The sequence below is a fragment of the Neoarius graeffei genome, chromosome 3 (genome assembly GCF_027579695.1).
Source record: "Neoarius graeffei isolate fNeoGra1 chromosome 3, fNeoGra1.pri, whole genome shotgun sequence".
Taxonomy (NCBI): domain Eukaryota; kingdom Metazoa; phylum Chordata; class Actinopteri; order Siluriformes; family Ariidae; genus Neoarius; species Neoarius graeffei.
Window position 1 is genome coordinate 29,353,965 of NC_083571.1, and position 27,822 is coordinate 29,381,786.

The 27,822-nt window shown below is 42.4% G+C and overlaps 2 protein-coding genes and 1 pseudogene across 6 annotated transcripts in view; all 3 read left to right on the forward strand.

The window, feature by feature from the left end:
* The first annotated feature begins 1,223 nt into the window (after positions 1–1,223).
* LOC132883243 (N6-adenosine-methyltransferase non-catalytic subunit-like) lies at positions 1,224–16,473 on the forward strand. The gene is made up of 11 exons (XM_060916610.1): positions 1,224–1,376; positions 4,504–4,592; positions 4,840–4,927; positions 5,009–5,086; positions 6,726–6,813; positions 7,417–7,507; positions 7,643–7,784; positions 7,967–8,059; positions 8,293–8,409; positions 12,201–12,411; positions 12,531–16,473. Exons 1-11 carry the CDS (start codon positions 1,311–1,313, stop codon positions 12,821–12,823), a joined length of 1,356 nt encoding a protein of 451 aa, XP_060772593.1. The 5' UTR covers positions 1,224–1,310; the 3' UTR covers positions 12,824–16,473.
* Positions 16,474–21,257: 4,784 nt separating this feature from the next.
* Positions 21,258–23,058, forward strand: LOC132882534 (general transcription factor II-I repeat domain-containing protein 2-like; annotated as a pseudogene).
* Positions 23,059–26,774: 3,716 nt separating this feature from the next.
* The window catches only part of LOC132883242 (zinc finger and BTB domain-containing protein 5), a 32,024-nt gene continuing 30,976 nt past the window's right edge, over positions 26,775–27,822 (forward strand). For 4 of the 5 annotated variants that reach the window (XM_060916607.1, XM_060916605.1, XM_060916606.1 and 1 more), the window contains exon 1: positions 26,775–27,073. The gene's annotated coding sequence lies outside the window, so the exon portion shown is untranslated. The remainder of the gene's footprint in view (positions 27,074–27,822) is intronic. The other variant, XM_060916608.1, reaches the window with a different exon arrangement.

Below are 27,822 nucleotides of genomic sequence, written 5' to 3' on the forward strand. Positions count from 1 at the left end.
CTCAAATGCATTAAGAAGGCAAGAAACTTGTCCACTAATTAACGTTTGATGAGACACACCTATGAATTGAAAAGCATTCCAGGTGACTACCTCATGAAGCTGGTTAAGATAATGCCAATAGTGTGCAAAGTGTCATCAAGGTAAATGCTGGATACTTTGAAGAATCTAAAATATCAAACATACTGGGTTTTTTTGTTTACCACATCTCATCTCATTATCTCTAGCCGCTTTATCTTGTTCTACAGGGTCGCAGGCAAGCTGGAGCCTATCCCACCTGAGTATGGGCGAAAGGCGGGGTACACCCTGGACAAGTCGCCAGGTCATCACAGGGCTGACACATAGACACAGACAACCATTCACACTCACATTCACACCTACGGTCAATTTAGAGTCACCAGTTAACCTAACCTGCATGTCTTTGGACTGTGGGGGAAACCGGAGCACCCGGAGGAAACCCACGCGGACACGGGGAGAACATGCAAACTCCGCACAGAAAGGCCCTCGCCGGCCCCAGGGCTCGAACCCAGGACCTTCTTGCTGTGAGGCGACAGCGCTAACCACTACACCACCGTGCCGCCCGCTGTTTACCACATAATTCCATATATTATTTCATAGTGTTGATGTCTTCAGTATCGTTGTACAATGTAGAAAATACAAAATACAGAAAAATCTATGAATGAGTAAGTGTCTCCACACTTTTGACTGGTACTATGTGTAGTTTATAATAGTTGAACTGGACTTATTGACCCCTGACACAAAACCTATGGTGATTGAATAATGACATTTTCACTTGTATCCAGCAGAACCTATGTGTATAATAAAACTGCATTGTTGAATGAAATAAACAATACTAGCTGTCAGATTTATTTTTTTTTTTTTTGCAGTGTTGACCAATTAGTACTTCTGTGTGTGTGTGTGTGTGTTTAAAAACTAGGGTCAGGAGTTAACCTGGTGTTACCTTAACCCTGTAGTGTTTTGGAGTAAGATTCTATCAGATTTGGGTAATATTTAGCAATTTTATGGTAATATTTAATCATTTTATTCCACTTTGTCTTGCATATATATATATATATATATATATATATATATATATATATATATACTCCAAGTCGATAAAACTGCATGGCTTTCTGCAGTGAATCCGTTTATTGGCTTCACTGGAGGCTTGCTTACGTCATCACGCGTCGACACGCGGAAGCTCGGACTAACGATGACGCAGAATGCGTGCGACCGAGGCTTGTTGGTTTTGAATGGGCTTGCTTGCATTTTCCTGGTGAAATAATCCATTTGGACAGTAATAAACACGCGAAATGGACAGTCGGTTGCAGGAAATTCGTGAGAGGCAGAAGATAAGACGACAACTTCTTGCACAACAGGTAAAAATGTAAAACTAACACATTATTCCTGCGGCAAGTCTTCTTTTTGTTCTGAGCGGTATTATTCCCAACCCTTCAGGATAAGCATGCTGTCTTTCTGGAGAGACTTTACTCTGATCACATACATACATATAATTATATGTACATATAATACGTATAAAATACACGACACACAATAGTCGCCATTGTTTCTTTCCTTCCATAAGCCACTCATAGGGAATATGGAGGCGTTTGCGAGTTGTGTGTTGTGTTTACGTGGTGAAATGGTGATGTCATGTTTCTCCGTGTGAAAATTAAGAAATTCTGGCCTTCTGTCGTGATTATGGATTTGAAATCGTCGGAGTAGTCTGCTTGTGTATTGTGTTAATAGTGCACTATTATTGTATGGTATAACATGAGAGTAACTCTGCTTCATCACCAGATTAAAAAAAAAAGTTACTGACTAACTATCTCAGATTTGCTTCATGATCTTTGGAAATAGTCTCACTGCACCAAAGAAATAGTGTGCAAAATTTCAGGCTTGTATCTACATTAGTTTTTGACATCTGGAGGCTTTAAGATTAGAACTTGGCCCTAATTCTACTGTAAAACTAGTTCTACATCAAAAAGTTACCAAGTTTCATAAGTCAATACTTTTGAGCTGTTCATCCTAGATGCATGAAATTCTCAGGGATTGTTGTCTATGATATGAGGTCTGGGGTGGCACGGTGGTGTAGTGGTTAGCGCTGTCGCCTCACAGCAAGAAGGTCCGGGTTCGAGCCCCGTGGCCGGCGAGGGCCTTTCTGTGTGGAGTTTGCATGTTCTCCCCGTGTCCGCGTGGGTTTCCTCCGGGTGCTCCAGTTTCCCCCACAGTCCAAAGACATGCAGGTTAGGTTAACTGGTGACTCTAAATTGACCGTAGGTGTGAATGTGAGTGTGAATGGTTGTCTGTGTGTCAGCCCTGTGATGACCTGGCGACTTGTCCAGGGTGTACCCCGCCTTTCGCCCGTAGTCAGCTGGGATAGGCTCCAGCTTGCCTGCGACCCTGTAGAAGGATAAAGCGGCTAGAGATAATGAGATGAGATATGAGGTCTTTAACTTCTAAAATTGAAGGTCCCTGGTTGCATATTTTCCAAATTATTGCTTGTGGCAATTTGTATTTTTATTGAAAAAAATGGTTTGGAGCAAATTTGTCCCTCTATATCTCCACACTAACGTAGATCAGATCTTTCAAATTTTCATATCTACTACTCATGCTGTAGTTCTCTTCTCAACTTGAAGTATATCTGAAAGAATTCAAACTTCCTCATTTATAAGCTGTTAAAAATGGGGGGGGGGGATCATTACACACCTATAATTCAAATGCATATGGCTCACGTATGACAAGGACTACCATGAAAAGAACTATATCGCATGGAAGAGCAAGTTTTAATGAGTTAAAAAAAAGTTAAAGTCCTTCCCACGCCTTACAGTACCTGGTATTCCTAGGCAGTCTCCCACTCAAGTACTAACCAGGCCCAACCTGTATGGTGGTGCATCGGGCGGCGCCGATCTCCGTTTCCATAGCCCTCGGCCTCTCGCCTATTACATAGCTAGGGTTACAGTGGGGGGCTAGTCCTCTGGTAACCACGAGAGTTTAACTCCCCATGCACATCTGTATTGCAGCGTGCCTTGCCAGATGGTAATAGGTACCATTTTTATGATGGTCTTTGGTATGACCTGACCGTGAATAGAACTCACAATCTCCTGATCGAGAGGCGGACACGCTACCACTAGGCCACTAGTCGGTGGTTTTAATGAGTAGATACATAAAACATGGAGGTACCTTGAACCAAACTATAGTATATAGTGTATATGCTTTTCAGTTCAATTTTATAAATGGCGCCCCAGAGAGGCGTCGTGAAGATTGGGAGGGGTTCACCGCTCTGTGAAAGACTGTGTGGGCAAACAGTGCAACAATTTAAGAATAATGTTCTTCAATGTAAAATTGCAAAGAATTTGGGGATCACATCATCTTTGGTACATAACATCATTCAAAGATTCAGAGAACCCAAATCTCTGTACACAAGACACTAGGCCGAAAACTAATATTAGATGCCAGTGATCTTCAGGCCCTCGGGTGACACTGCATTAAAAGCAGACACTGTATGGGCTCAGGAACACTTCAGAAAACCATCGTCTGTGAAAACAGTTCATTACTGCATCCACAAATGCAAGTTAAAACCAAATATAAACAATATCTAGAAATGCCGCCATCTTCTCTGGGCCCAAGCTCATTTATGATGGACTGAGGTGGAGTGGAAAACTTTCCTCGGGTCTGACGAATTGAAATTTGAAATTCTTTTCATAAATCATGGACACCACATCCTCCAGGCTAAAGAGGAGAGGGACCATCCGGCTTGTTATCAGTGCACAGTTCAAAATCCAGCATCTGTGATGGTATGAGGGTGCATTAGTGAACATGACATGGGTAGCTTGTCCTCTTGGAAGGCATCATTCATGCTGAATGATATACACATTTCAGAGCAATACGCTGCCATCCAGACAAGGTTTTTTTTTTTGGTTTGTTTGTTGTTGTTTTTTTTTCACGGAAGCCCTTGTTTATTTCAGCATGACAATGCCAAACCGCTTTCTGCACATATTAAAACTGCATGGCTCCATAGTAAAAGAGTCCAGGTGCTAAACTGGCCTGCCTGCAGTCCAGACCTGTCTCCCACTGATAACATTTGCCACATTATGAAGTGCAAAATATGACACAGGAGACCCCAAATTGCTGAGCAGCTGAAACTGTATATTGGGCAACAATGGGACAAAATTTATCTTTCAAAACTACAGCAATTGGTCTCCTCAGTTCCCAAACGTTGACAGTGTTGTCAAAAGTAGAAGTGATGCAGCACAGTGGTAAACAAGCCCCTGTCCCAACTTTTTTTTTAAATATGTTGCTGGCATCAAATTCAAATGAGCATATATTTTTCAAAAAACAAATAAAAATTTCTCAGTTTCAAGATTTTACATGTTGTCTTTGTACTATTTACAATAAAATATAGGGTTTTCATGGTTTGCAAATTATCACAATCTGTTTTTATTTACAGTTTACACAGCGTCCCAACTTTTTGGAATTGGCGTTGTACAATTTTTGTCTTTGCAGCTGGGAGCAGAAAGTGCAGACACCATTGGCGCCGTTCTTAACAGCAAACAGGAGCAAAAGGAGATCGAAGAGACAAGAGAGACGTGCAGGTATTTACGCATTCATTTTTTCCCCTCATATTTATGCATCCACTTAAATGTTGTATCAACAGTAGAAATGATGAGATTTCTTTGTTAAATAACAGCACATTTTTAAATCTGTTTCATTACTTTTGGATTATGTAGAGCCTCTTTCAGGTGCATTGTTTCTGTAGAAACAATGATGCATTAGAAAAAACAGAACCCAAGTCAGACCTCCTGTTATGTATGAATTAATCTCGGCTTTGTGGCTCCGCAGATCGTCGTTCGACACGACAGCGTCCGGCTCCAAAAGGAAATGCCAGAATGAGGGTGAGGACGCCGATGAGGACGTTGAGGAGCAGAGAGTGAGTCGTACTGATCTCAGACCAGATAAAAGTGGTTGTAATTTATAATCACCATGGTGACAGATGTCGGATGTGTTGCAGGAGGACGCAGAGCCTCAGCAGCAGGAGGACAGCGGTCCATTCGAAGAGGTCTACAAGGACTCCAGCACGTTTCTGAAGGTGATTAGATTTATACTTCCTGAGAATCAGTATTTTAATGTCCTTCATGTATCGCTTTTGGCTTAGAAGGATGTACCTGATCACTAAATCAATACAAATAGGAATATCAGGCAACCATCTTAAGAGGTCACTTTTTATTTGCTTAGGAATGAGTCTGTTTAACCACAGATATGTGACATGAGCTGGATATAACAACCAAAATATCTGAAATATTTAATTATCATTTTCAGCTCTGCGTATACTGTCGGCTCCAGAATTATTGGCACCCTCGGTAAAGAGGTTCGGAAAAATATTTGCGGTTAATTAGCTTCATGTCACACTACAAACATTTAACTGAAGTTATGGTACATAGTAGAGCAGACCTGGGCATTTTACGGCCCGCGGGCCATATCCAGCCCTTTGGTTCATTCTGACCAGCCCGCGTAAGGTTAATTAGAAATTACAAAATAAACGTATTTTTTAATTTTACCTCATGCATGGACTGAATGTGCATGGCTTTTATTTTGAAGTTTTGTTCAACAAAAACGCAATGCGCGCGACATGACATGAAATCCCACGAAACCTAATCCCGCGATAACTACTTCCGTAATTTGTTCAGACCAACCACAAACTTGTACGCCATCCTTCAAATGGTCCAGCCAATCACATAGTGTGACGTCACCAGCAGGCACCGGAGCCCGAGCCGATCTGTAGATCTGATACCTACACCGAATCGATGTTGTTGCAAGCAGGTCACAAGAAGACTTTAGCCCCCAAAATGTCCGCAAAAAGAAGAAAGGTAGATGCCGAGTGCAGGGCTTTCAGCAAAACACGGACTGTATCTTGCTTGATATTTGGAGTAGAAAGACAATATTGTGATGTCTTTATTGTGTTTTGGGGTGAATGTGACTGAAAAAAAAAGGTACAAACGTTCACATTTTGTTAACCATTGTTTTGGGAAATTTGATTGAATAAATGACATTTTTTGTAAGGCAACCTCGTTTTTTCCATACTCTTACCAGTCTTAGCAGCTTGTAAAAACAATGTTATTTACTGCTTTATATAAAGAAATACAATTAATATTATGCAGAATTTAGTTCAGCCTTTTGGTCCGGCCCTCCACAAAATTTTCTGTTTCTCATGTGGCCCCATGGAAAAATAATTGCCCACCCCGTAGTAGAGAAAGTGTCTGTCACATAATTATTGGCACTCCTGGACGTTCTTATGAACAAAATGTAACTGAAGAATGCTTCCATTTATGAAAAGTTGCAGAAGTCTGTGAAGAGGAAAAAAAAACGTCGGTGAAGGAATGATGATTTTATATCCAGCTGCTACAGAGTGAACCTGTTTCGTGGACATTCTACAACATTAAATGTTACTAAAAATAGAAAAGGCAACATGTCTTTGTTTAATACCGGACATAGAAAGTTTTAAGTTTCAGCACATGCTGTTATTGTATAATAATTAACTCTGCTTCATGTCTCATCACACCACCATGTCACTGATTACTTTCTTCTCACGGCACACTCCCGGGTGATTTACTCCATACTAATCTGGAATCAAAATCATCTTCAGATTGGGTTCTATGTGACCATGTTCTCTTGAAGTTGTTTGTTTGTTCTAAGTAATTTTAATTCTTGTTTTTTGTTCTACTGATTAGGGGACGCAGAGTCTGAATCCTCATAACGACTACTGCCAGCATTTTGTGGACACGGGACATCGACCGCAGAACTTCATCAGAGATGTGGGTGAGTGTCAAACGTAAGTGTATGGTATTGTGAACAAAACAAAGAGCAAGAGAAATACCATATAAGAAATATTTGGGGGCGGCACGGTGGTGTAGTGGTTAGCGCTGTCGCCTCACAGCAAGAAGGTCTTGGGTTCGAGCCCTGGGGCCGGCGAGGGCCTTTCTGTGCGGAGTTTGCATGTTCTCCCCGTGTCTGTGTGGGTTTCCTCCGGGTGCTCCGGTTTCCCCCACAGTCCAAAGACATGCAGGTTAGGTTAACTGGTGACTCTAAATTGACCGTAGGTGTGAATGTGAGTGTGAATGGTTGTCTGTGTCTATGTGTCAGCCCTGTGATGACCTGGCGACTTGTCCAGGGTGTACCCCGCCTTTCGCCCGTAGTCAGCTGGGATAGGCTCCAGCTTGCCTGCGACCCTGTAGAAGGATAAAGCGGCTAGAGATAATGAGATGAGATGAGAAGAAATATTTGTTGGTAGACGGTGTGCAGGTTAGCAAGATAATTAGTGATGATAAGCGATAAAATCTGAAGGAAAAGTTCAAGCTGATTGTTTCTGTTTATTTAATAAGAATAAATGTAATCGATTGTTTTTGCCGTCTTGTGTTACAGGTCTGGCTGACCGATTTGAGGAGTACCCCAAACTCCGGGAACTCATCCGGCTCAAAGACGAGCTCATCTCCACTACAAACACACCGCCCATGTGAGCATTTTATAAATAAGAAGCTATATTATGAAATAATGATTTACGTAGATTCATTTTCCAAGACAGCCATGTGACTATCTCTCTCTCTTTTTTTCAATATATAATATATTGCGTGTGTCCGGATGTTGTCAGGTACCTGCAGGCCGATCTGGAGAACTTTGATCTTCGGGATCTGAAGTGTAAATTTGACGTGATCCTGCTGGAGCCTCCGTTAGAAGAGTATTACAGAGAGTCAGGCATCATCGCCAGCGAACGCTTCTGGACCTGGGATGATGTGAGTGATTAGCCTTGATTTGTTTCTATGTTATAAACGTGGAGCTCATTAATGACTTGAATTACAGCTGGACGTGCTGTCAGAGCTGCAGTTACAAGAAACTAATCAACACTTTCTGATGAATCAGATTCGAGAATTGAATTAAACCCTGTGCATCTCTGTCTCTATCGCTGTCCTTCCAGATCATGAAGCTGGAGATCGATGAAATCTCAGCACTGCGTTCTTTCGTCTTTCTCTGGTGCGGCTCAGGAGAGGGGCTCGATCTCGGGAGGATGGTAAAGGCTTGCAATGAAAGAATGTCAGGTGTTCATTCGTTAACAACATATACAATTACAAACCACACTAATTTTGGACTTCGTAACGTTTTCTTACTGTGTAAGTCTCAGGGTTAAAAATGGTCAGTGCGTTGTGTGTTGAAGTAATTCATTTAGACATGCACAAGCTCTGCAGCTGTGGGTTATTTTTCATGGCCTGTTGCTAAAGAATAATCAGTGTGTTTGTGCTCCAGTGTTTGAGGAAATGGGGGTTCAGGAGATGTGAGGACATCTGCTGGATCAAGACCAACAAAAACAACCCGGGAAAGACCAAAACGCTAGACCCTAAAGCAGTGTTTCAGAGGACCAAGGTAAGAAGGAGGGAAATGTTCGCTTTTTATAACCCCAATTCCAAAAAAGTTGGGACGCTGTGTAAACTGTAAATACAAACAGAATGTGATGTTTGCAAATCATGGAAATCCTATATTTCACTGAAAATAGTATAAAGACAACATATTAAATGTTAAAACTGAAATTTTATTGTTTTTTGAAAAATATATCTTCACTTTGAATTTGGTGTCAGCAACACATTTCAGAAAAGCTGGGACATGGGCAACAAAAGACTGAAAAGTTGTCATACTTAAAATAAACTAATTTGGTTAATTGGCAACAGGTCAGTAACATGATTGGGTATAAAAAGAGCATCCCAGAGAGGCGGAGTCTCTTAGAAGTAAAGATGGGGAGGGGTTCACCGCTCTGTGAAAGACTGCGTAGGCAAACAGTGCAACAATTTAAGAATAACGTTCCTCAGTGTAAAATTTGTAAAGAATTTGGGGATCACATCACCTATGGCAGGGGTTCTCAACCTTTTCTGCTTTGAGGCCCACCAATTCATACTTGTAACAAGTCGGGGCCCCATTAAAAAAGATCCCCAGTTATTTTGGCTCATCTCTTCTATTAGACTCTAATAATCTATTGTAAAGTGTATTAATGAGCTGCAACATCACTCCCTGTGATGTTTAGCAACAGGCCATGAAAAATAACCCACAGATGGGAGCCCAGGAATTAAATAAATGCAATAAAAATAAACTGTTTTTAATTGTAGGTATTGTATTTAAAACTGTATGGATGCGCCAGAAGCCAACATAAAACCAGACACTGCAAAATTGGAGTCTGGTTGATTAACACAAGAACTTATTGCCATGTTCGTGTACAGCAGACAAGCAAGTTATTAAAACCAAAATGTACACTCCGGAAGAAGTGGATATAGAAACCACTCAGTGGGCTATATCCTTACACGTTAACAAAGAAGGATTTTTCCTGTGAAATAAAAATTTGCTAACTAATTTTCACATTAGTAGAATAAATTTTGATCCTATTGTAGCCGGAACTATAATAGGAATTAAATCCATTACAATTGGAGCTAAATGCAAAGGAGGAATGTGACAATAATAAAGATTTGTTCTTAATTTACCCACAAATGTATTTATTCTATTTGAAAGGTGTACGTCAAACCAGCTACCAGATTTGGAACACTATGACATCCTGAACTATTTAGTATTTGGCTTCAAACTTGAAAAGAATTCACGGCCCACTAGATGGCGCTTCGTGGCCCACTAATGGGCTGCGGCCCAGTGGTTGAGAAACACTGATCTATGGTACATAATATCATAAAAAGATTCAGAGAATCTGGAGAAATCTCTGTATGCAAGAGACAAGGCTGAAAAATGACACTGGATGCTGGTGATCTTCAGGCCCTCAGGCGACACTGCATTAAAAGCAGACACATGTCTGTAGTAGAAATCACTGTATAGGTTCAGGAACACTTCAGAAAACCATCATCTGTGAAAACAGTTCATTACTGCATCCACAAATGCAAGTTAAAACCATATATAAACAATATCCAGAAACACCACCACCTTCTCTGGGTTCGAGCTCTTTTACAATGGACGAAGTGGAAAATTGTCCCGAGGTCTGACGAATCAAAAGTAGAAATTCTTTTAAGAAATCATGGACACCACGCCCTCCAGACTAAAGAGGAGAAGGACCATCCGGCTTATCCGTGCACAATTCAAAAGCCAGCGTCTGTGATGGTATGAGGGTGCATTAGTGCACATGACATGGGTAGCTTGTACATCTTGGAAGGCATCATTAATGCTGAATGATCTATACATTTCAGAGCAATATGCTGCCATCCAGACAAAAGCTTTCTCAGGGAAGGTCAAGTTTATTTCTATAGCGGTTTTAACAATAGACATTGCCGCAAAGCAGTTTTACAGAATTTGAATGACTTAAAAATAAGCTAACTTTATCCCTAATCTATCCCCAATGAGCAAGCCTGTGGTGACGGTGGCAAGGAAAAACTCCCTCAGATGACATGAGGAAGAAACCTCGAGAGGAACCAGACTCAAAAGGGAACCCATCCTCATTTGGGCAACAACAGACAACATGACTATAACATTAACAGTTTTAACATGAAGTCAGTTTCGTTGATGTTATAACTCTTCAGTTGATGGAAATTTGAGTGCAAAACTGTTCATGACAACTGCAGTCCTAAAGTTAGCAAGTCAACTGTAGTCCTCAGCTATAAGAGCATTACTGTAAGTGTCCAGAGCATCTTCCAAGTGTGACTTTCGACTGTCCATATGGGGCCGTCCTCCACAGGAGTGATGTGATGAGATTCCAACCAGACATAGGGCATCAGAATGGATCAGGCAGATCTGAGGAGCAGAAGAGGTCAGCATCTCAATCTCAGGATTGACGTAACTCAGAGGGACAGATGGAGGGGGGAACACAGGTTGTTGGGTATGCTTAATGTCACCTGAAAAAGTAGGAACAGTATACATTTTGCGCTGAATGCAAGCAGGGACTCCGGCAAAACTAACTATGACAGCATAACTAAAAGAGGAGAGCCAGAAGGTAACACAGGCATGAGCCCTGGGACATAAAGCAGCAGCCACTACACCATCAACAAACTCAAGTGAGCAAGCGAGTGGGGGACTGACAGCATCCATACATCCCAGTTTACCAAACAGTCTATGTCTGAGGATCCTCCAGAGCTACTCCTTTACCTCATCAACACTTAACAAAAGGCTTGACTAAACAGATATGTTTTCAGCCTAGACTTAAACACTGAGATGGTGTCTGATTCCCGAACACTACGTGGAAGGCTGTTCCATAACTGTGGGGCTTTGTAAGAAAAGGCTCCGCCCCCTGATGTAGCCTTCACTATACGAGGTACCGGCAGATAGCCTGCACCTTTTGATCTAAGTAGGTGTGGCGGGTCATAGAGGAGCAGAAGTTCACTCAGGTACTGTGGTGCAAGACCATTCAGTGCTTTAAAGGTCAATAGTAGTATTTCATAATCAATACGAAATTTGATTGGGAGCCAATGCAGGAAGGCCTTTTTTCTTTCAGCAAGACAATGCCAAACTACTTTCTGCACATATTAAAACTGCATGGCTCCAAAGTAAAAGAGTATAGGTGCTAAACTGCAGTCCAGACCTGTCTCCCATGTAAAACCTTTGGCGCAAAATACAACAAAGGAGATTCCAAACTGTCAAGCAAATGAAATTGTATATTGGGCAACAATGGGACAACATTTATCTTTCAAAACCACAGCAACTGGTGTCCTCAGTTTTGTTAAAAGTAGAGGTGATGCAACACAATGGTAAGCATGCCCCTGTCCCAACTTTTTTTTTTTAAACGAGTTGCTGACATCAAATTCAAAATGAGCATATATTTTTAAAAAAAACAATAAAATTTCTCAGTTTCAAGATTTGGTATTTTGTCTTTGTACTATTTTCAATAAAATATAGTTTCCATGATTTGTGAATTATCGCATACTGTTTTTATTTACAGTTTACACAGCGTCTCGACTTTTTTGGAATTGGGGTTGTATTATAGTCAGAATACAGAGAAGGTTTATCAGAAGCTTTCAGTTGAGTGACATTTTTGCTTAGCAAGATGCTCATCATTTATAGTACTTTACAATACGAAAGTGCAGGCTTGGTTCATGAAATTATTCTGTGGACTTCTTGAGTTTGTTTCTTTTGAGGCCAAAATTAATTGATTGAATGATGTTGGGATTTTTGTATGTGTGTGTGTGTGTGTGTGTGTGTGTGTGTGTGTGTGTGTGTGTGTGTGTGTGTGTGTGTTTCAGGAGCACTGCCTGATGGGTATTAAGGGCACGGTGTGGCGCAGCACAGACGGTGACTTCATCCATGCTAACGTAGACATCGACCTGATCATCACAGAGGAGCCTGAGATGGGCAATATCGAGAAGCCTGTGGAGATTTTCCACATCATTGAGCACTTCTGCCTCGGACTCAGACGTCTGCATCTATTTGGGAGAGACAGTACTATCAGGCCAGGTCTCAGTCACACACACAGTTTTCTCTGTCCAAACTGTTGTCATCATTTCTCCCTTATGTACTCAAAAATTAGTTGGGATATGTTTGATGAATTTGTTGTGTGTGTGTCTGATTTCCAGGCTGGTTAACCGTCGGACCCACGCTGACCAACAGCAACTTCAATGCTGAAGCCTACTCCGCCTACTTCTCATCTTCCCACCTCTCTGGCTGCACAGAGGACATTGAAAGGCTCCGCCCCAAATCTCCACCCCCTAAGGCAGAGGGGTGCAGGGGGGCTTCGCGAGGGGGCCGAGGTGGAGTGGCAGGGGGTCGAGGTGAACGCGGGCGTGACAGGAACCGACCCAACTTTCGAGGAGAGCGGGGTGGGTTCAGAGGTCGTGGCGCACCTCACCGCGGGTTTCCTCCACGATAAATTCACATTTTTATCATGGTGGGGTTTTTTTGTTTGTTTGGTTTTTTTTAAGTAAAAATGATGACACAGAGCTGATATATATTTTTTTTAACGGACCAGCAGGTTGTTGTTGTTTGGCTACCAAAGTTTTCGCCTTTTGTTTTCAATTTTTGGATCTAGATCATACCATAGACATGACCAAACAGCTGAGGAGTTTTATATGTGCACATCTTGCATTTTAAAAGGTTCAGATCTTCATCAGTGCTGTTCGATTTCTTCTGTTCGGATCGAACGTCAATTGTTAGAAATGCAGTTTTGAGATTTTTAATGATTTTATAATTGGTCTTTTATAATTGTAATTGTTCTGATTTTTTTTTTTCTTTTCTTCCCTAAAAATGTCATGTATGCTTTACTTTGCAACTTCCTTCGGCTCTGGTATTAGTAATGGGTCTGGAGGCAAACATTAAAGACCCTGTTTTCAACCTCTGCATTCAGACATCATCTGCATCGCAGGCTATCTCTCAGACATCTTTATTTTTTTTTTTGCTGTGCATGTGTTTAAATGGGAGGTGATGGAAAGTGGAAAATTAGTTTCTCTCCTCTGTTTCCTCAAAAAATAAAATCACTTTTAAAGGTGTGTACTTTTGCCCTAGAGTGGACAGAGAAATAACTCCAATTGAATATACACTCGCCATCTGCACCTGTACCACTGCGCATTCAGCAATGATCCAATCATGTGGAAGCAGCACGGTGTATAAAATTATGCAGATAGTGTGTAGATACATCTGTAGAGCCACTGGGACACATCATCAGTAATGTTTCCTGAAGTCATCAGGTGTTACGAGTCTTTCAACATCACACCCACAACCAGGGATAGACCCTGGCTTGTGTCCCAGCAGCATTAGTCCATGTTTTGGACCTTTTTATCCAGATCCACCAAGAGGCTCTCTCTGCAGCCTCTATGGTGGATTTGATGGCTCTCCTCTTTGCAGCTCCTGTGATGCCAAGCAGGGTGTAGGTCTTGCATAAGGAGTGGGCAGCAAAGCCTCTACATCCCACTTCTGTGGGCTCACAGTGAGCTTTCCAGTCACTCCTCCAGCATTGCTCCACCAGCTCATTGTATTTGAGCCGCTTGCGCTTGTTGGCCTCTTCCATGCAGTCCTCCCAAGGGACTGTCAACTCAACTAAGAGGACCTGCTTAGAAGAAGCCGATGTTAACACCATGTCTGGCCTCAAGGAGGTTGGTGTCACATGGTCTGGGAACTTGAGCTGCCTGCCAAGATCAATTTGCATCTCCCAGTCTGATGCTGATGGTGTAGGCTGTGGTCATGGCTTCTCTCCAGGTCTTACAAAGGAGATTTTCCTCTGACTGTGGGTGTGCTTGTTGTTGCTCACTGCCCTGGAAATGGCCTCAGCCACTGACTTCAGCACCTGGTCATGTCACTAGCAGTAGTGCCCCTCCCCAAGGGCTGTTGTGCAGCTGCTTAGGATGTGCTCCAGTGTACCCTTCCTGGGGCAGAGAGGACATGTTCATCATTCACTCTTGCTCCAAACGTGCAGGTTTGCTGGGCTGAGTAGCACGTTGTAAACAGCTTGGACCATGAACTTGCTATGCTAAGGCTCTGCCTGCCAGATGTCAGTCCAGGTCAGCTTCCTCTCCAGCACTCCTTCTCACCTTGTCCTAGCCCCCTGCTACTGCATGCTCACCATCCTGCTGGTCCGCACCTCCTCCAGGACTAGATGGTATCTGTCCTTGCCATGGGCCTTGTCGTATCGAGGCTGTAGGATGGCTCCTATCCCAGCACACCTGGTTGCCACTGTGCCCACCAGAGCTTTGCATCTCAGCTGAGACTCCACCAGCTCCAGCCCTTCTTGAGCTTTCCACTTCCTGCATGTCCACACATTGATGACCACCGATGCCACTCTGGAGTCACTGGAGTCCTGATACTCCAGCACTTTTCTTGTGTGTGAGACCCTGAACTCCTCTTCCAGACTGCTGATGGGAAGCTGGAGTTTGTTGTTCCTACTGTACAGCACTGCACTGTTGAGACTGCACGGCAGACCCAGCCATCTGCGGAGGTAACAGCTGATCTTTCTCTGCTGGAGACATTGTCACCTTGTACACCAGCAGAGGCCAGAGGATATGAGGCAAGGTGCCGTGCTGGTATATCCACACCTTGAACCTCCTGGATAAACCAGACTTGTCTACTGCGGACAGCCAACCTTCAAGGTTCTTGATGGTTGACTGGAAAGACGCTGCGTTCCTAAGGCTACAGTCAAAGACCTTGTCTTGGCTAGTGACTGGTTTCTCAGTGATAGATGGTCTAGGAACACTGTCCACAAAGAAGCAGAACTTGGTCACCATACCACTTTTTGTCTCTTCAGGACCATGGACCTGGATTTTATTGGTTTAAAGCTCATTCTTGCCAAAGAGATGAGCTTTACCAGGCTGAGAAGGATACATCTGTTGCCAGGCACTGATGTCATGGTGACTGTCAGATCATCCATGTAGACTCTGATGGGGGGGGCTGCCAAATACTGGACTTGGACAGGGTGCCTCTGTCTCAGCTGCCTTGACCACCATATTCATGGCAAGGGCGAAGAGAATAACTAACTGAGATGGTACAGCCAGTTATGAGCCCTTTCTCGAGCTGATGCCAGTCAGATGTTGAGCTCCCAGAAGTGACTCTAAGCCTGAAGTCCCCGTAGTAGTTCCCGTAGCTGCTTGACTGTCTGTTATTTTCATGCACAATAGTCTCTAGAATTTACGCAGAATAGTGAGGAAAACTAAAGGAACTAAAATATTTTAACTAAAGGAAAATTAATAGGTTAAAAAACAAGTAATTTTTTTTCTTAAACCCACGTGGATATTCCTGAAGTATCTCTACAACTGTTTTGTTTCCATTCTTCCTTATCTACTGGGCTCTTTGGCTTGCTGTCTTCATGTGTTGTGCAACCTGACTTGGTGGCCAGATAATGTTTTTGAGCCATTTAATCATATGGAGAGCTCTTTCAGCAAATTCTGTTTTGGAGCACATTTTAATGGGAGAACATGGGAGTTCAAGATGGGATTTCAGAACAATCCAAATATCTTGTGTGTACATGACAGAACAGTGTTATTGCAGACTCTTGGCACAACTTCAGACGTAGTGGTATGTCTACCTCTGCGGAGCTTTGTATGAACAATTAGAAGACGCTGTTGCAAAAAGCCTGTGATGTCCTCGGCTAAACCATGTTTCCTTAGTTTTGAATTGAGTAATAACTGTACTTGCATAGTCTTTATGCTGACTGCTCAATGACTGATGAAGCCAGTTTGGTTTTGGTACCAAACTGTTGAACAGCTGAAATTGTACATCAGAAATAATGTGACATTTCACTTTCAAAACTATAGCAATTGGTCTCCTCAGTTTCCAAACATTTACAGTGTTATTAAACATGGAGTTGATGCAACATAGTCATAAACATGCCCCTGTTCCAACTTTTTTGGAACGTGTTGCTGGTATTAAATTCAAAATGAGCTGGATTTAAAAAATAATAATAATTTTTAAAAAAGATTTCTCAGTTTAAACATTTGAAAAATAGCCTTTGTACAGTACTATTTCCAATGAAATACAAGGTTTCCATAATTTGCAAATTATCAAGTTCTTGTTTTATGTACTGTTTACACAGCAGCCCTGTTTGTTTTTTTTTTTTTTTTTTTTTAAGGAACTAGGGTTGTATTTCAATAAATTTTAAAAGAATGAGTGCTTAAATTTTTTTTTCATTAAAACTAGAACTCATGAAAAAGTATGTCATTTTATCAGCTTGTAAAATTAAAGGCACTGGAAAAAAAAATACAAAAAGACTGATTCATTTTCAACAAAAGGATATTCCTGCTCTACAGACCCCTTGCGTATGACGTCACGCATCACGTGATAATTTCACCTGGGGGACAGACACTGTCTTTCGTCTAAGCAAGGGTTAACCTGTCTTAAATATGGTTCATTTTTGTGCTGTTTTTAGTTGTTCCAATCGTTCAAATAGAGAAATAGATAAAAGGCATTACCGTCTCCTCGCTACCAAGAAAAATGTTAAAGAGAAGCAAATCCAAGGTGTACCCCGCCTCTCACCCATAGTCAGCTGGGCTCCAGCTGACTCCAGCTTGCCTGTGACCCAGCAGAACAGGATAAGCGGCTACAGATAATGGATGGATGTTTTTACCATCAAATACTTTTGGGTGGCATGGTGGTGTAGTGGTTAGCACGGTCGCCTCACAGCAAGAAGGTTCCAGGTTCGAACCCAGCTGCTGGCGAGGGCCTTTCTGTGTGGAGTTTGCATGTTCTCCCTGTGTCTGCATGGGTTTCCTCCGGGTGCTCCGGTTTCCCCCACAATCCAAAGACATGTAGTTAGGTTAACGTGGGATGGCCTTGGGCTGGGGTGCCCTTGAGCAAGGTACCTAACCCCTAACTGCTCCCTGGGCACTCTGGTGTGGCTGCCCACTGCTCTGAGTGTGTGTGCATGTGTGTTCACTGCTTCAGATGGGTTAAATGCAGAGGATGAATTTCACTGTGCTTGAAGTGTGCATGTGACAAATAAATAAAGGTTTCTTCAAATGCTTCAAGAACAACGAAGAAATGGGTGGTTAAAGAGAATATGACGAGAAGAGCTAAGCCTGAAAACTCCAGAGAAATTCGCGAATACCCGCATATGTAGTGATCATTTTATTTCAGGTAAGAACTTGTATTTTTGAAAAATACATAAGTGAGTGAGTATGGAAGACTGCTTAAGAATCTCGTTTTATTTCTGCTCACATTCGAGTTAGCTTCTTCAAGAAAGTGTTTGATTTTCTTACAGATGAACCAGCTTTGGGGTGGCACGGTGGTGTAGTGGTTAGCGCTGTCGCCTCACAGCAAGAAGGTCCAGGTTCGAGCCCCGTGGCCGGCGAGGGCCTTTCTGTGCGGAGTTTGCATGTTCTCCCCGTGTCCGCGTGGGTTTCCTCCGGGTGCTCCGGTTTCCCCCACAGTCCAAAGACATGCAGGTTAGGTTAACTGGTGACTCTAAATTGACTGTAGGTGTGAATGTGAGTGTGAATGGTTGTCTGTGTCTATGTGTCAGCCCTGCGATGACCTGGCGACTTGTCCAGGGTGTACCCCGCATTTCGCCTGTAGTCCGCTGGGATAGGCTCCAGCTTGCCTGCGACCCTGTAGAACAGGATAAAGCGGCTAGAGATAATGAGATGAGAGATGAACCAGGTTCCTTATTCAACAAGGAGAACCCAGATTGGGCACCAAGCAAACCAGTTAAAAAAAAAAAAATCAACAAGGAGCAACATACATGATGCATCCAGAAAGAACAGAAAAGATTAAGAACAGAGCGCTGAGGCTTTGTGTCTGTTATCAGAGGAACCCAGTCCTGTGCAAAATGTCACCATGGAGCCAGAGTGTAGTAATGAACCTACAGTTCTAGGGAGTTCTACACAAACCAACTTAACTTTTGAACAGCTGCATGCATGTGAAATGGAAATAAATTGACTCGGGCAGGAAAAGCTATTTTGGATAAAATTGTTACTGTCCGTTACACACTGATCAACTTGTGTGACTCAGTTGTGCCTTTTGAATAGAGAATAAATGAAGAGGGAACTGAACATTTAATCGTTTATTGAAATTATTATTATTATTATTATTATTATTATTATTACAAGGGTGATTATAGTTACTATATGACTATAGCTACAACTGGAATGTGCTGATTCTGTTAGCGTTTGTAATTATTGTACCATCCACTATGAGATAACATTAGAATAAAATCTTACAATATTAATTGTTTGAAGATCTAGAGAAAGATTTTGTTATTTTACAAATAACACTTCAGATATTGTTTTAACAATAATTAGTGTCAGTGTATAAATGATGGAATGCAAATAACTGTGTAACTAGATGTCCTTGGGGTTGTTGAGACACGGAAGGCTGGGAATACCATCCAGCCCACAGTTTGGGTCGGAGTCCTTTGAGAGTAAATGCTTTGGCTTTTGCAACATTCTGTTCTCAAAAGCTGATGTCGGGAAAAAGTCTTTACACAAAGAAAGTTTTCTTGCTTTTGTAGTTTTTTAACTGTGTAGAGACTCTTGGAAAAAAGGTGGTATATTCCAACATGTAGCTCATGCTAGGCCACAAATCTGCACTGTCACTCCAATCATTTCAAGGAATATTGTACGGATCATAACCGCTAATAAACTCTAATTTCCACGTAAATCTCTCCTTCACTTCTTTCTGACTGATGATCCAAGTAATGTGGGGGGGAATTTACACTTTACCATACCGCTGGAACTATGTGAAGGAACTAACCCTAACCTTAAAGTGTATGTAATGCCTTATTGTAATGCTTTAAAATGAATATGCATCATTAGTAACAACCAAATTGAATTCATAAAGCAGGGGGGAAATAATGTAAATTATTTATTTTATTATCAAGTACAAAACTATCGATAAATCACGGCTTCAGTATCCCGGAAAAAGGCAGCCTTGCCTCAGGGCTAATCCCACATGATGTCACACATGGACCCCGGTTATCTGGGTCATTTCGGTTCATCTGACTCCGAGCTTGTTTATTCAACAAGATTGGATATTGTTGTAGGAATCTTACAAAAATAATGATGGGAAAGCGCTAAGTTGTGTTTGGATGTTCAAATTCATATACAGCAGGACGTTCAGTTCACAAATTTCCAAGAAAAGACACTAATCTAAAGCGACAGCGGGTGATGTTTGTGCAAATGAAACTTACACCCCCTGTCAAGAAGAGGAGCGCTGTGGACAAGTTGATGACAGGCCATGTAAATATGCATTTTTTTTTTTTTTTTACTGTTATCAGTTAATAACCACCAGCTAATGATCTAGATTGATTAGAATATATTTACACTTGTGTTAGAGTCAAGGCATGAAATGATGGACACTAATATTTGCATATTTCTATCTATTATAAAATTAGAATTATGATATTTATTAGGGGCGGCACGGTGGTGTAGTGGTTAGCGCTGTCGCCTCACAGCAAGGTTCAAGCCCCGTGGCCGGCGAGGGCCTTTCTGTGCGGAGTTTGCATGTTCTCCCCGTGGGTTTCCTCCGGGTGCTCCGGTTTCCCCCACAGTCCAAAGACATGCAGGTTAGGTTAACTGGTGACTCTAAATTGACCGTAAGTGTGAATGGTTGTCTGTGTCTATGTGTCAGCCCTGTGATGACCTGGCGACTTGTCCAGGGTGTACCCCGCCTTTCGCCCGTAGTCAGCTGGGATAGGCTCCACCTTGCCTGCGACCCTGCAGAACAGGATAAAGCGGCTAGAGATAATGAGATGAGATGAGATATTTATTAGTACATGTAGTGGTACATGTACTTTGTACATGATTTATACAAATCTAATTAAACTTTCCAGTTGTTGCACCATGCCACTGCATCTACCCAAATCAAGACAGAATCATGACCAGAGAATTACTGGAGCAAAAAGAAACCCATTTATTTAATAAATGACATTTGATCTGACATTTAGAAAGTTCGTCGATTCCCCTATTATCGCCCACTTCATATTTTCTTTCAGTAATTACACTGTGTCAGTCCTGCACTTACGTCCATCTCCTACCTATCCCCTGACACACTGAATAAGTGTATGCTTTAAAGATTACATTTCTGCATTTATTGAGATACATGTAAATATTTTCCCTATATTTTGCAGTGGCCAGTTTAGAATAAAAATCCACAAACCAACCTGTGCTTCCAATTCTCTCTGGCTGGTGATGTGCTGTTGGCGGTGAGTGGGACTGTCGTGAACTGGCAGTTTTTCGTTTTGGGGGCTAGAAAAGAACCATCCATCCATTATCTGCAGCCGCTTATCCTGTTCTGCAGGGTCGCAGGCAAGCTGGAGCCTCTCCCAGCTGACTATGGGTGTGGGATACACCCTGACTATGGGGTACACCCTGGTACACCAGCTGACTATGGGTGTGGGATACACCCTGACTATGGGGTACACCCTGGTACACCAGCTGACTATGGGTGTGGGATACACCCTGACTATGGGGTACACCCTGGTACACTAGCTGACTATGGGGTACACCCTGGACAAGTCTCCAGATCATCGCAGGACTGACACACAGAGACAAACAACCCTTCACACTCACGTTCACACCTACGGTCAATTTAGAGCAGGGGTGTCAAATTCAAGGCCCGCGGGCCAGATCCGGCCCGCGATATAATTATATATGGCCTGCAAGATAATTTCATGTGGCCATTATTAATGGCCCCTCAGTAAATAGCGCTCCCACCACTCATACTACAAATCCCACTATGCACTGCAACAGCTGCCGCGCAGGTCAAGACCTGTGCACCAACCCGTTTTCCCACACTGCCAATAACACATTGATCAGTGGTCAGCGGATAAAAGCATCGGTCAGCACTTTTTACAGTGACATTTAAGCTAGCCTGACTCAAAAAAAATGGCCAAACGAAAAGTAGACTTTGAAAACAGGGATTTTCAAAACAGGTGGGAGGCAGAGTACCTATTCGTTGACATCGGAGGTAAACCTGCATGTCTTGTTTGTGGAGCTAATGTGGCTGTAATTAAAGAATATAACCTAAGACGGCATTATGAGACAAAACATCAGGACAAGTACAAAAACCTGGACATACAGCAGAAGCTAGAGAAGACCGAAGAGTTGAAAAAGAGTCTGGTGTTACAGCAAGCTATGCTCACAAAAGCAAAATCACAAAGTGAAGCTGCCGTGAAAGCTAATTTTATAGTGGCAGAAGAGAGAGCCTAATCAGCCCGGCCTTTTACAGATGGAGAGTTTTTGAAGCGCTGCATGATTAAAGTGTGCGACGTCTTGTGTCCAGATAAAAAGCAAGCATTTTCAAATAGAAGTCTCAGCAAAAATACGGTTGCTGATCGGATATGTGAGCTTGCCACTGTTTTACAAGCACAGTTGATGGAAACGGGAAAAGACTTTATTGCATATTCCCTTGCTGTGGATGAGAGCACCGACAAGACTGACACTGCACAGCTGGCAATCTTCAACTGTGGAGTAGACTCCAGTTTATGTGTTACAGAGGAACTTTTGGGTATTAAACCAATGCACGACACAACCACAGGAAAACACGTATTTGAAGAAGTATCTAAATGTATGAATGACATGAAACTGCCCTGGGACAAACTTACAGGACTGACGACAGATGGAGCGCCTGCGATATGTGCGGGGAAAAGAGTGGGATGGATGCAGGAGAAGATGCAGAGGGAGAATTGCACAGGTGAGCTGACCTTGCCTCACTGCATCATACACCAGGAAACACTGTGCAGCAAAGTCCTGAAGCTGGAACATGTCATAAGCACTGTAACACAGACAGTTAACTTTATCAGAGGCAAAGGTTTAAATCACCGGCAGTTTCAGTCTTTTCTGGAGGAAATACATTCTGAATTTGGTGACGTGCCTTATCACACAGAGGTGTGATGGCTGAGTCGAGAAAAAAATCTGCTAAGCACTTTTCAAGCTGTGTGAGGAAATTTGTCAGTTCATGGAAACTAAAGGAAAAGACTCAACAGAGCTCCGGGATGAAAAGTGGCTGTGTGAGTTGGCCTTTCTGTGCGACATAACGAAGCATCTTAATGCATTAAACCTCCAGCTTCAGGGACGGGACCGTGTGATTACGGACATGTACGACGCAGTGAAAGCTTTTCAAGTCAAGTTGCACCTGTGGGAGACGCAGATGCAAAACTTATGCCACTTTCCATGTTGCCAAGAAATCACAGACCGGGTCTCCACTGCTGTGTTTCCAGCTGCACTTTTTGCTGATAAACTGAACACACTGCGCACTGAGTTTACACGGCACTTTGCCGACTCTGAAGCGCAGAAATTTAACTTTGAACTGCTCAGAAGTCCATTTGCAGTTGACGTGCAGAAAGCTCCGGCAAACATCCAGATAGAACTGATAGAACTCCAGTGTAACGGCACACTTAGGGCAAAGTATGATTCTGTGGGGCCTGCGCAGTTCCTCCAATTCATTCCTGACACGATGCCCCAACTCCACCTACACGCTGCTCGAATGCGCTGCATGTTTGGTAGTACATACCTGTGTGAGCAACTTTTCTCTGTGATGAAGATGAACAAAACCACACAGAGAAGTCGTCTCACTGATGCACATCTCCAATCCATCCTGAGAGTTTCCACAGCTCAGAGCCTAACCCCAAACATAAATGAACTTGCAGCCAAGAAAAGATGCCAAGCATCTGGCTCGGAGAAATGAAATAAGAGAGAAAACTAAATAGCTTTTTGTTTCTGGACTTTTTGCTGATATCACATCACAGTTTTTATGTGAAATATTTGCAAATTTTCATCAGCTTGAAATATTCTCATTTTGCCTGATGTTATTTTTGAAGAAAAATATAATTTTATATTTTATTTAATGTGTTGAGGAAAAAGTTGTTGTATTCTGGCTATTCAAATTCATATTGCTGATTAAAATATTGTCAGTTTTAGACTGCTCAATGTTAATCCTGTTTGGCCCGCGACTTAGACTGTGTTTTCAATTTTGGCCCATTCTGTGATTGAGTTTGACACCTCTGATTTAGAACCACCAATTAACCTAACCTGCATGTCTTTGGACTGTGGGGGAAACTGGAGCACCCGGAGGAAACCCACGCAGACACAGGGAGAACATGCAAATTCCACACAGAAAGGCCCCTGCCGGCCACTGGGCTTGAACCCAGGACCCAACAGTGCTCACCACTACACCACCGTGCCATCCAAAGTCAAAGTCCCTTCCCACGCCATGTGACGCATAGGGTGGCGCCAATCTCGCCTATTACATAACTAGGGTTACAGTGGGGGGCGGGTCCTCTGGTAACCGCAAGAGTTTGGCTACGTTCACACTGCAGGCTGAAGTGACTCAAATCCAATCTTTTCGCCCATATGTGACCTGTATCCGATCTTTTATTGACAATATGAACGACACAGATCCGATTTTTTCAAATCCGATCCAGGCCGTTTGGATATGTGGTCCTAATTCCGATTCCTATCCGATCTTTTCATATGCGACTTCAGTCTGAACCGCCAGGTCGCATTCATCCGACTTACACGTCATCAACAAGCCACAAACGTCACTATTCTGCGCTGAAGTAGGGGGCGGGTCTCTCAAAAAAAGTTACAACAACATGGCGCATGACATCAATGCAAGGGACGCTTTGGGCTGTGAAGGTTCGACGCTTTGGGCTGTGAAGGTTCTGAATCTTCTCAATGGAAGGACGCAGAGGTTAGGGAGCTGATTTCCATTTGGGGGGATGCAGCTATTCAAGCTAGATTGGATGGGTCATACTGCAACCGGGCGGTTTTACTTCCGTAAACACTGGCCATGCTCACTGCGTGTGACATCGTCGTATCCTGCAATGCGCATGCAGAACACTTTTAGGTCGCTTTTCGTTCATACTGAGGATCGCATACAAGTCGCATATATTTGTTAATGTGAACGACCTCACAAAAAAAATCGGATTTCACAAAAAAATTGGAATTGAGCATTAAGCCTTGCACTGTGAATGTAGTGTTTGACTCCCCACTCACATCTGTATTGCAGCATGCAGTAGGTCCCATTTTTATGATGGTCTTTGGTGTGACCCGACCGTGAGTAGAACTCTCAATCTCCCGATCGAGAGGCGGACATGCTAACCACTCGGCCAACTCGTGGTGCGCCATCCAAAGATAACCATTTACTCTGGAATATCCTTGATAATCTTCTGCCCCTTCATCTGACATATAAGAATCTCAATCACGATCATAATTCTCTCCAAAATGTGATTCCATATCAAGACTGGTCTAATCACTGCTGCGCACGTGAATGAAACTGACACCTGGATCCTTGTTACATGTGTGACATCATGCACCCCTTCAGGATCTTCTGGATCAGTCAAGGCAGATTCCGTGAAGATTGGCTAATCTTATTGATTTTCCATTAATTTATGGCCTTTTGGATCAGCTATGGTTCGAAAACACATGGTCAATCAACATGTGTTTGACCATGGTCAAACCTGGGGTCAACTGTGCAGGAAAATAGAGGCTGCGATAGTGACTTGAGAAAGCGAGTGCAGGCAGGGTGGAGCAGTTGGAGAAGGATTTCGGGAGTCATTTGTGATCGGAAAGTCCCAGCAAAAGTGAAAGGTAAGATGTATAAGACAGTAGTGAGACCAGCTGTGATGTATGGATTGGAGACCGTACCCTTAACGAAGAGACAGGTGGCAGAGTTGAGGATATTAAGGTTTGCGATGGGAGGTTGGACAGGATAAGGAACGAGCACATCAGAGGGACAGCACATGTGGAGAGCTTGGGAATTAAGCTAAGAGAGATGAGACTGAGATGCAGAGCATGTTGGAAGGAGAATGTTGAGGATGGAGCTGCCAGGCACACGAAAACGAGGAAGGCCAAAGAGGAGATAAATGGATGTGGTGAGAGAGGACATGTCTGTGAAGATTCTCAGTCATCCAGGTCATAGTAAACTGTGGGTGGTAAAAGAGAGCAACTAGACTTGCTTGAAGACGTATTGGCACACTTCCCAGACAACTGAATGCACACCAAAACCCAGCTGTTTTCAGTGACTCACAGGAGGACAAAGAGAACCAACAATCCATTGATCACCCCAATGACTCTCTAGGCCGTTCACACCCGGCCCCCAGTGACCCACACCAACAGGATGACTCAACGACACCTTAGGATTGCTTTTCATCCATGAGAGGATAAATACCTGATACTCACAGTCATCCTCACAGTTTTCCCCCCAACACACATACATACATCTCATCGTTCATTAACACACTGAACTCAGGGACCGCACATCTCACTTTACCTCGCTCATTTGCACTATTCCGCACTACCTCATCTTAAAAGCTGCTAGTTTGTTTATACTGCTTATTTCATGTTTCATGTTTACCTGCTATACCTCAAGTGCCCTTGACTGTTTGGTTATTTGAACCAATTTATGTGTGTGTGTGTGTGTGTGTGTGTGTGTGTGTGTGTGTGTGTATATATATGAGTGTTTAGTCTACGTCTAGTTCATATCTAGAGTGTTATACTGTTTATATTGTCTGTTTGAGTGTTTAGTCTGTGTGTAGTTCTTATCTAGTGTTTACACTGTTTATATTGTCTGTTTGAGTTTTTAGTCTGTGTGTAGTTCTTATCTAGTGTTTACACTGTTGATATTGTCTGATTGTTTAGTCTGTCTTGTTCTTATCTAGTGTTTATACTGTTTATTTATACTGTTTATATTGTTTGAGTGTTTAGTCTATGTCTAGTTCCTATCTAGAGTGTTTATACTGTTTATATTGTTTGTTTTTTTCAATTATTGTATTTTTATTTATTGCATTGCCTGTTTGCACCGTGGGTCAGAGAGGACTGATATTTCATCTGTGCTGTATATGGAGCATGTATAGCATATTTGACAATAAAGTTGACTTGACTTAACTTGACTTGATACTCCCTACTAGTCAGACAGAACTGAAGAAGCCTTTCGGATGAGAGGTGAAACGTCTTCAAGAATCTTCAAGCAAGTCCAGTTGCTCTTTTTACCACCCACAGATGAGAGAGGACATGAAAGTGGCAGGTGTGGTAGAGAAGGATGCGGAAGACAGGGAGCAATGGAGACGATAGATCCGCTGTGGCGACCCCTAATCGTGAGCAGCCAAAAGAATAAGAAGTCAAGTCAAGAAGAAGAAGGATCGTGAGCAGCCAAAAGAATAAGAAGTCAAGTCAAGAAGAAGAAGGCATTCACTTTAACCTTCACCTAACCTTGAATACAAAGAGAAGTGGTTCATTCATGGTTCATATACCACATGACCATCTTCAATATGTAAACAAAGTTCGCTTGTCCCCCAGGACAACAGGAGCGGCGACTGCCAACGTAAATGTGACGTCACTACAAGGGGTGTATAAATAAGCGAGTCGGCTCACTTAAAAGATCCAGTTCAAAGAGTCGACTCATTCACTAATGATTAATGGCTGATAGCTTCCTGGCTAACTGTTAGCACATGAAGGGATATTGTTGTCTGTTAATTCGGCCTTTTAGTTACAGCATGACGTAAACATTAATATATAAAAAAGGACATAATAGTTTTGTTATTCCAGAGGATTTATTTGTCCGTATTAATGACTGGTTTGCTTTCTCTGTGGTAACTGAAGGTCCGGGGCAACTTCATTAGCTGCTAGACTGGCTAACCTCGGCTAATTAGCTCGCTACACCGACGGAGGTCCAACCTGGTGGTTATTGTGTACACGCAAAAGTAAGCTGGCTTTGTTTATGTATAAATAAAAAACAAGATAAGCATGTTAGCTCGGTTAGTTAGATAGGCTAGTGAGGTTCGCTAGCTAGCGAGCTAACTAGCTAACCCATGTTGTAGCGTAGGTTGCTAGGTAACCTGCCAACGTCTAGCCATGTTAGCCAGTGTGCTAATTACCTCAGGAAAAATTCACTTAGTGCATGATACTGCAATTAAATATTGATTGTACGTTTATAGTTATACCTGAAATGTAGAATAACAGTCATTAATCGTTTTTTTTGTTAATTTAGCCTTAATGTGGTTTAAGACTTTCTTTTTTTTTTCTGAATCTTGTTTATGGGTCTGTCTCAGAAACTGGGTACTGTGTGGGAACCCCACTAAATATACTCAGTCAGTAAACTATACGGTTTTGAATGGTGATGGTTTTAATTTGAAATAAAATGATGAAAGAAATAAAACAGATAAAACTAAATCTTTTTTTTTATGTGAATACTCTATTCAGAATTTGGCAAAAATTCTGCAAATTTGTGGAAAAATGTCGGCTTGATCTGGGACATGATAAATGGTCGACTCCATCGCATTCCCTTAAAAAGGTCGTAGTCCACTGAAAAGTCTACAGTTATCACTGATTGTATTTTAAGCCGTAACTTTATCCACCTAAGGATTGGTGCGCTCACAGAATAATCATAACCGTAATAAAACATCATGCAAAATATTTGATCGCCGCCGTAACTCTATTTTCCGCAAACCCA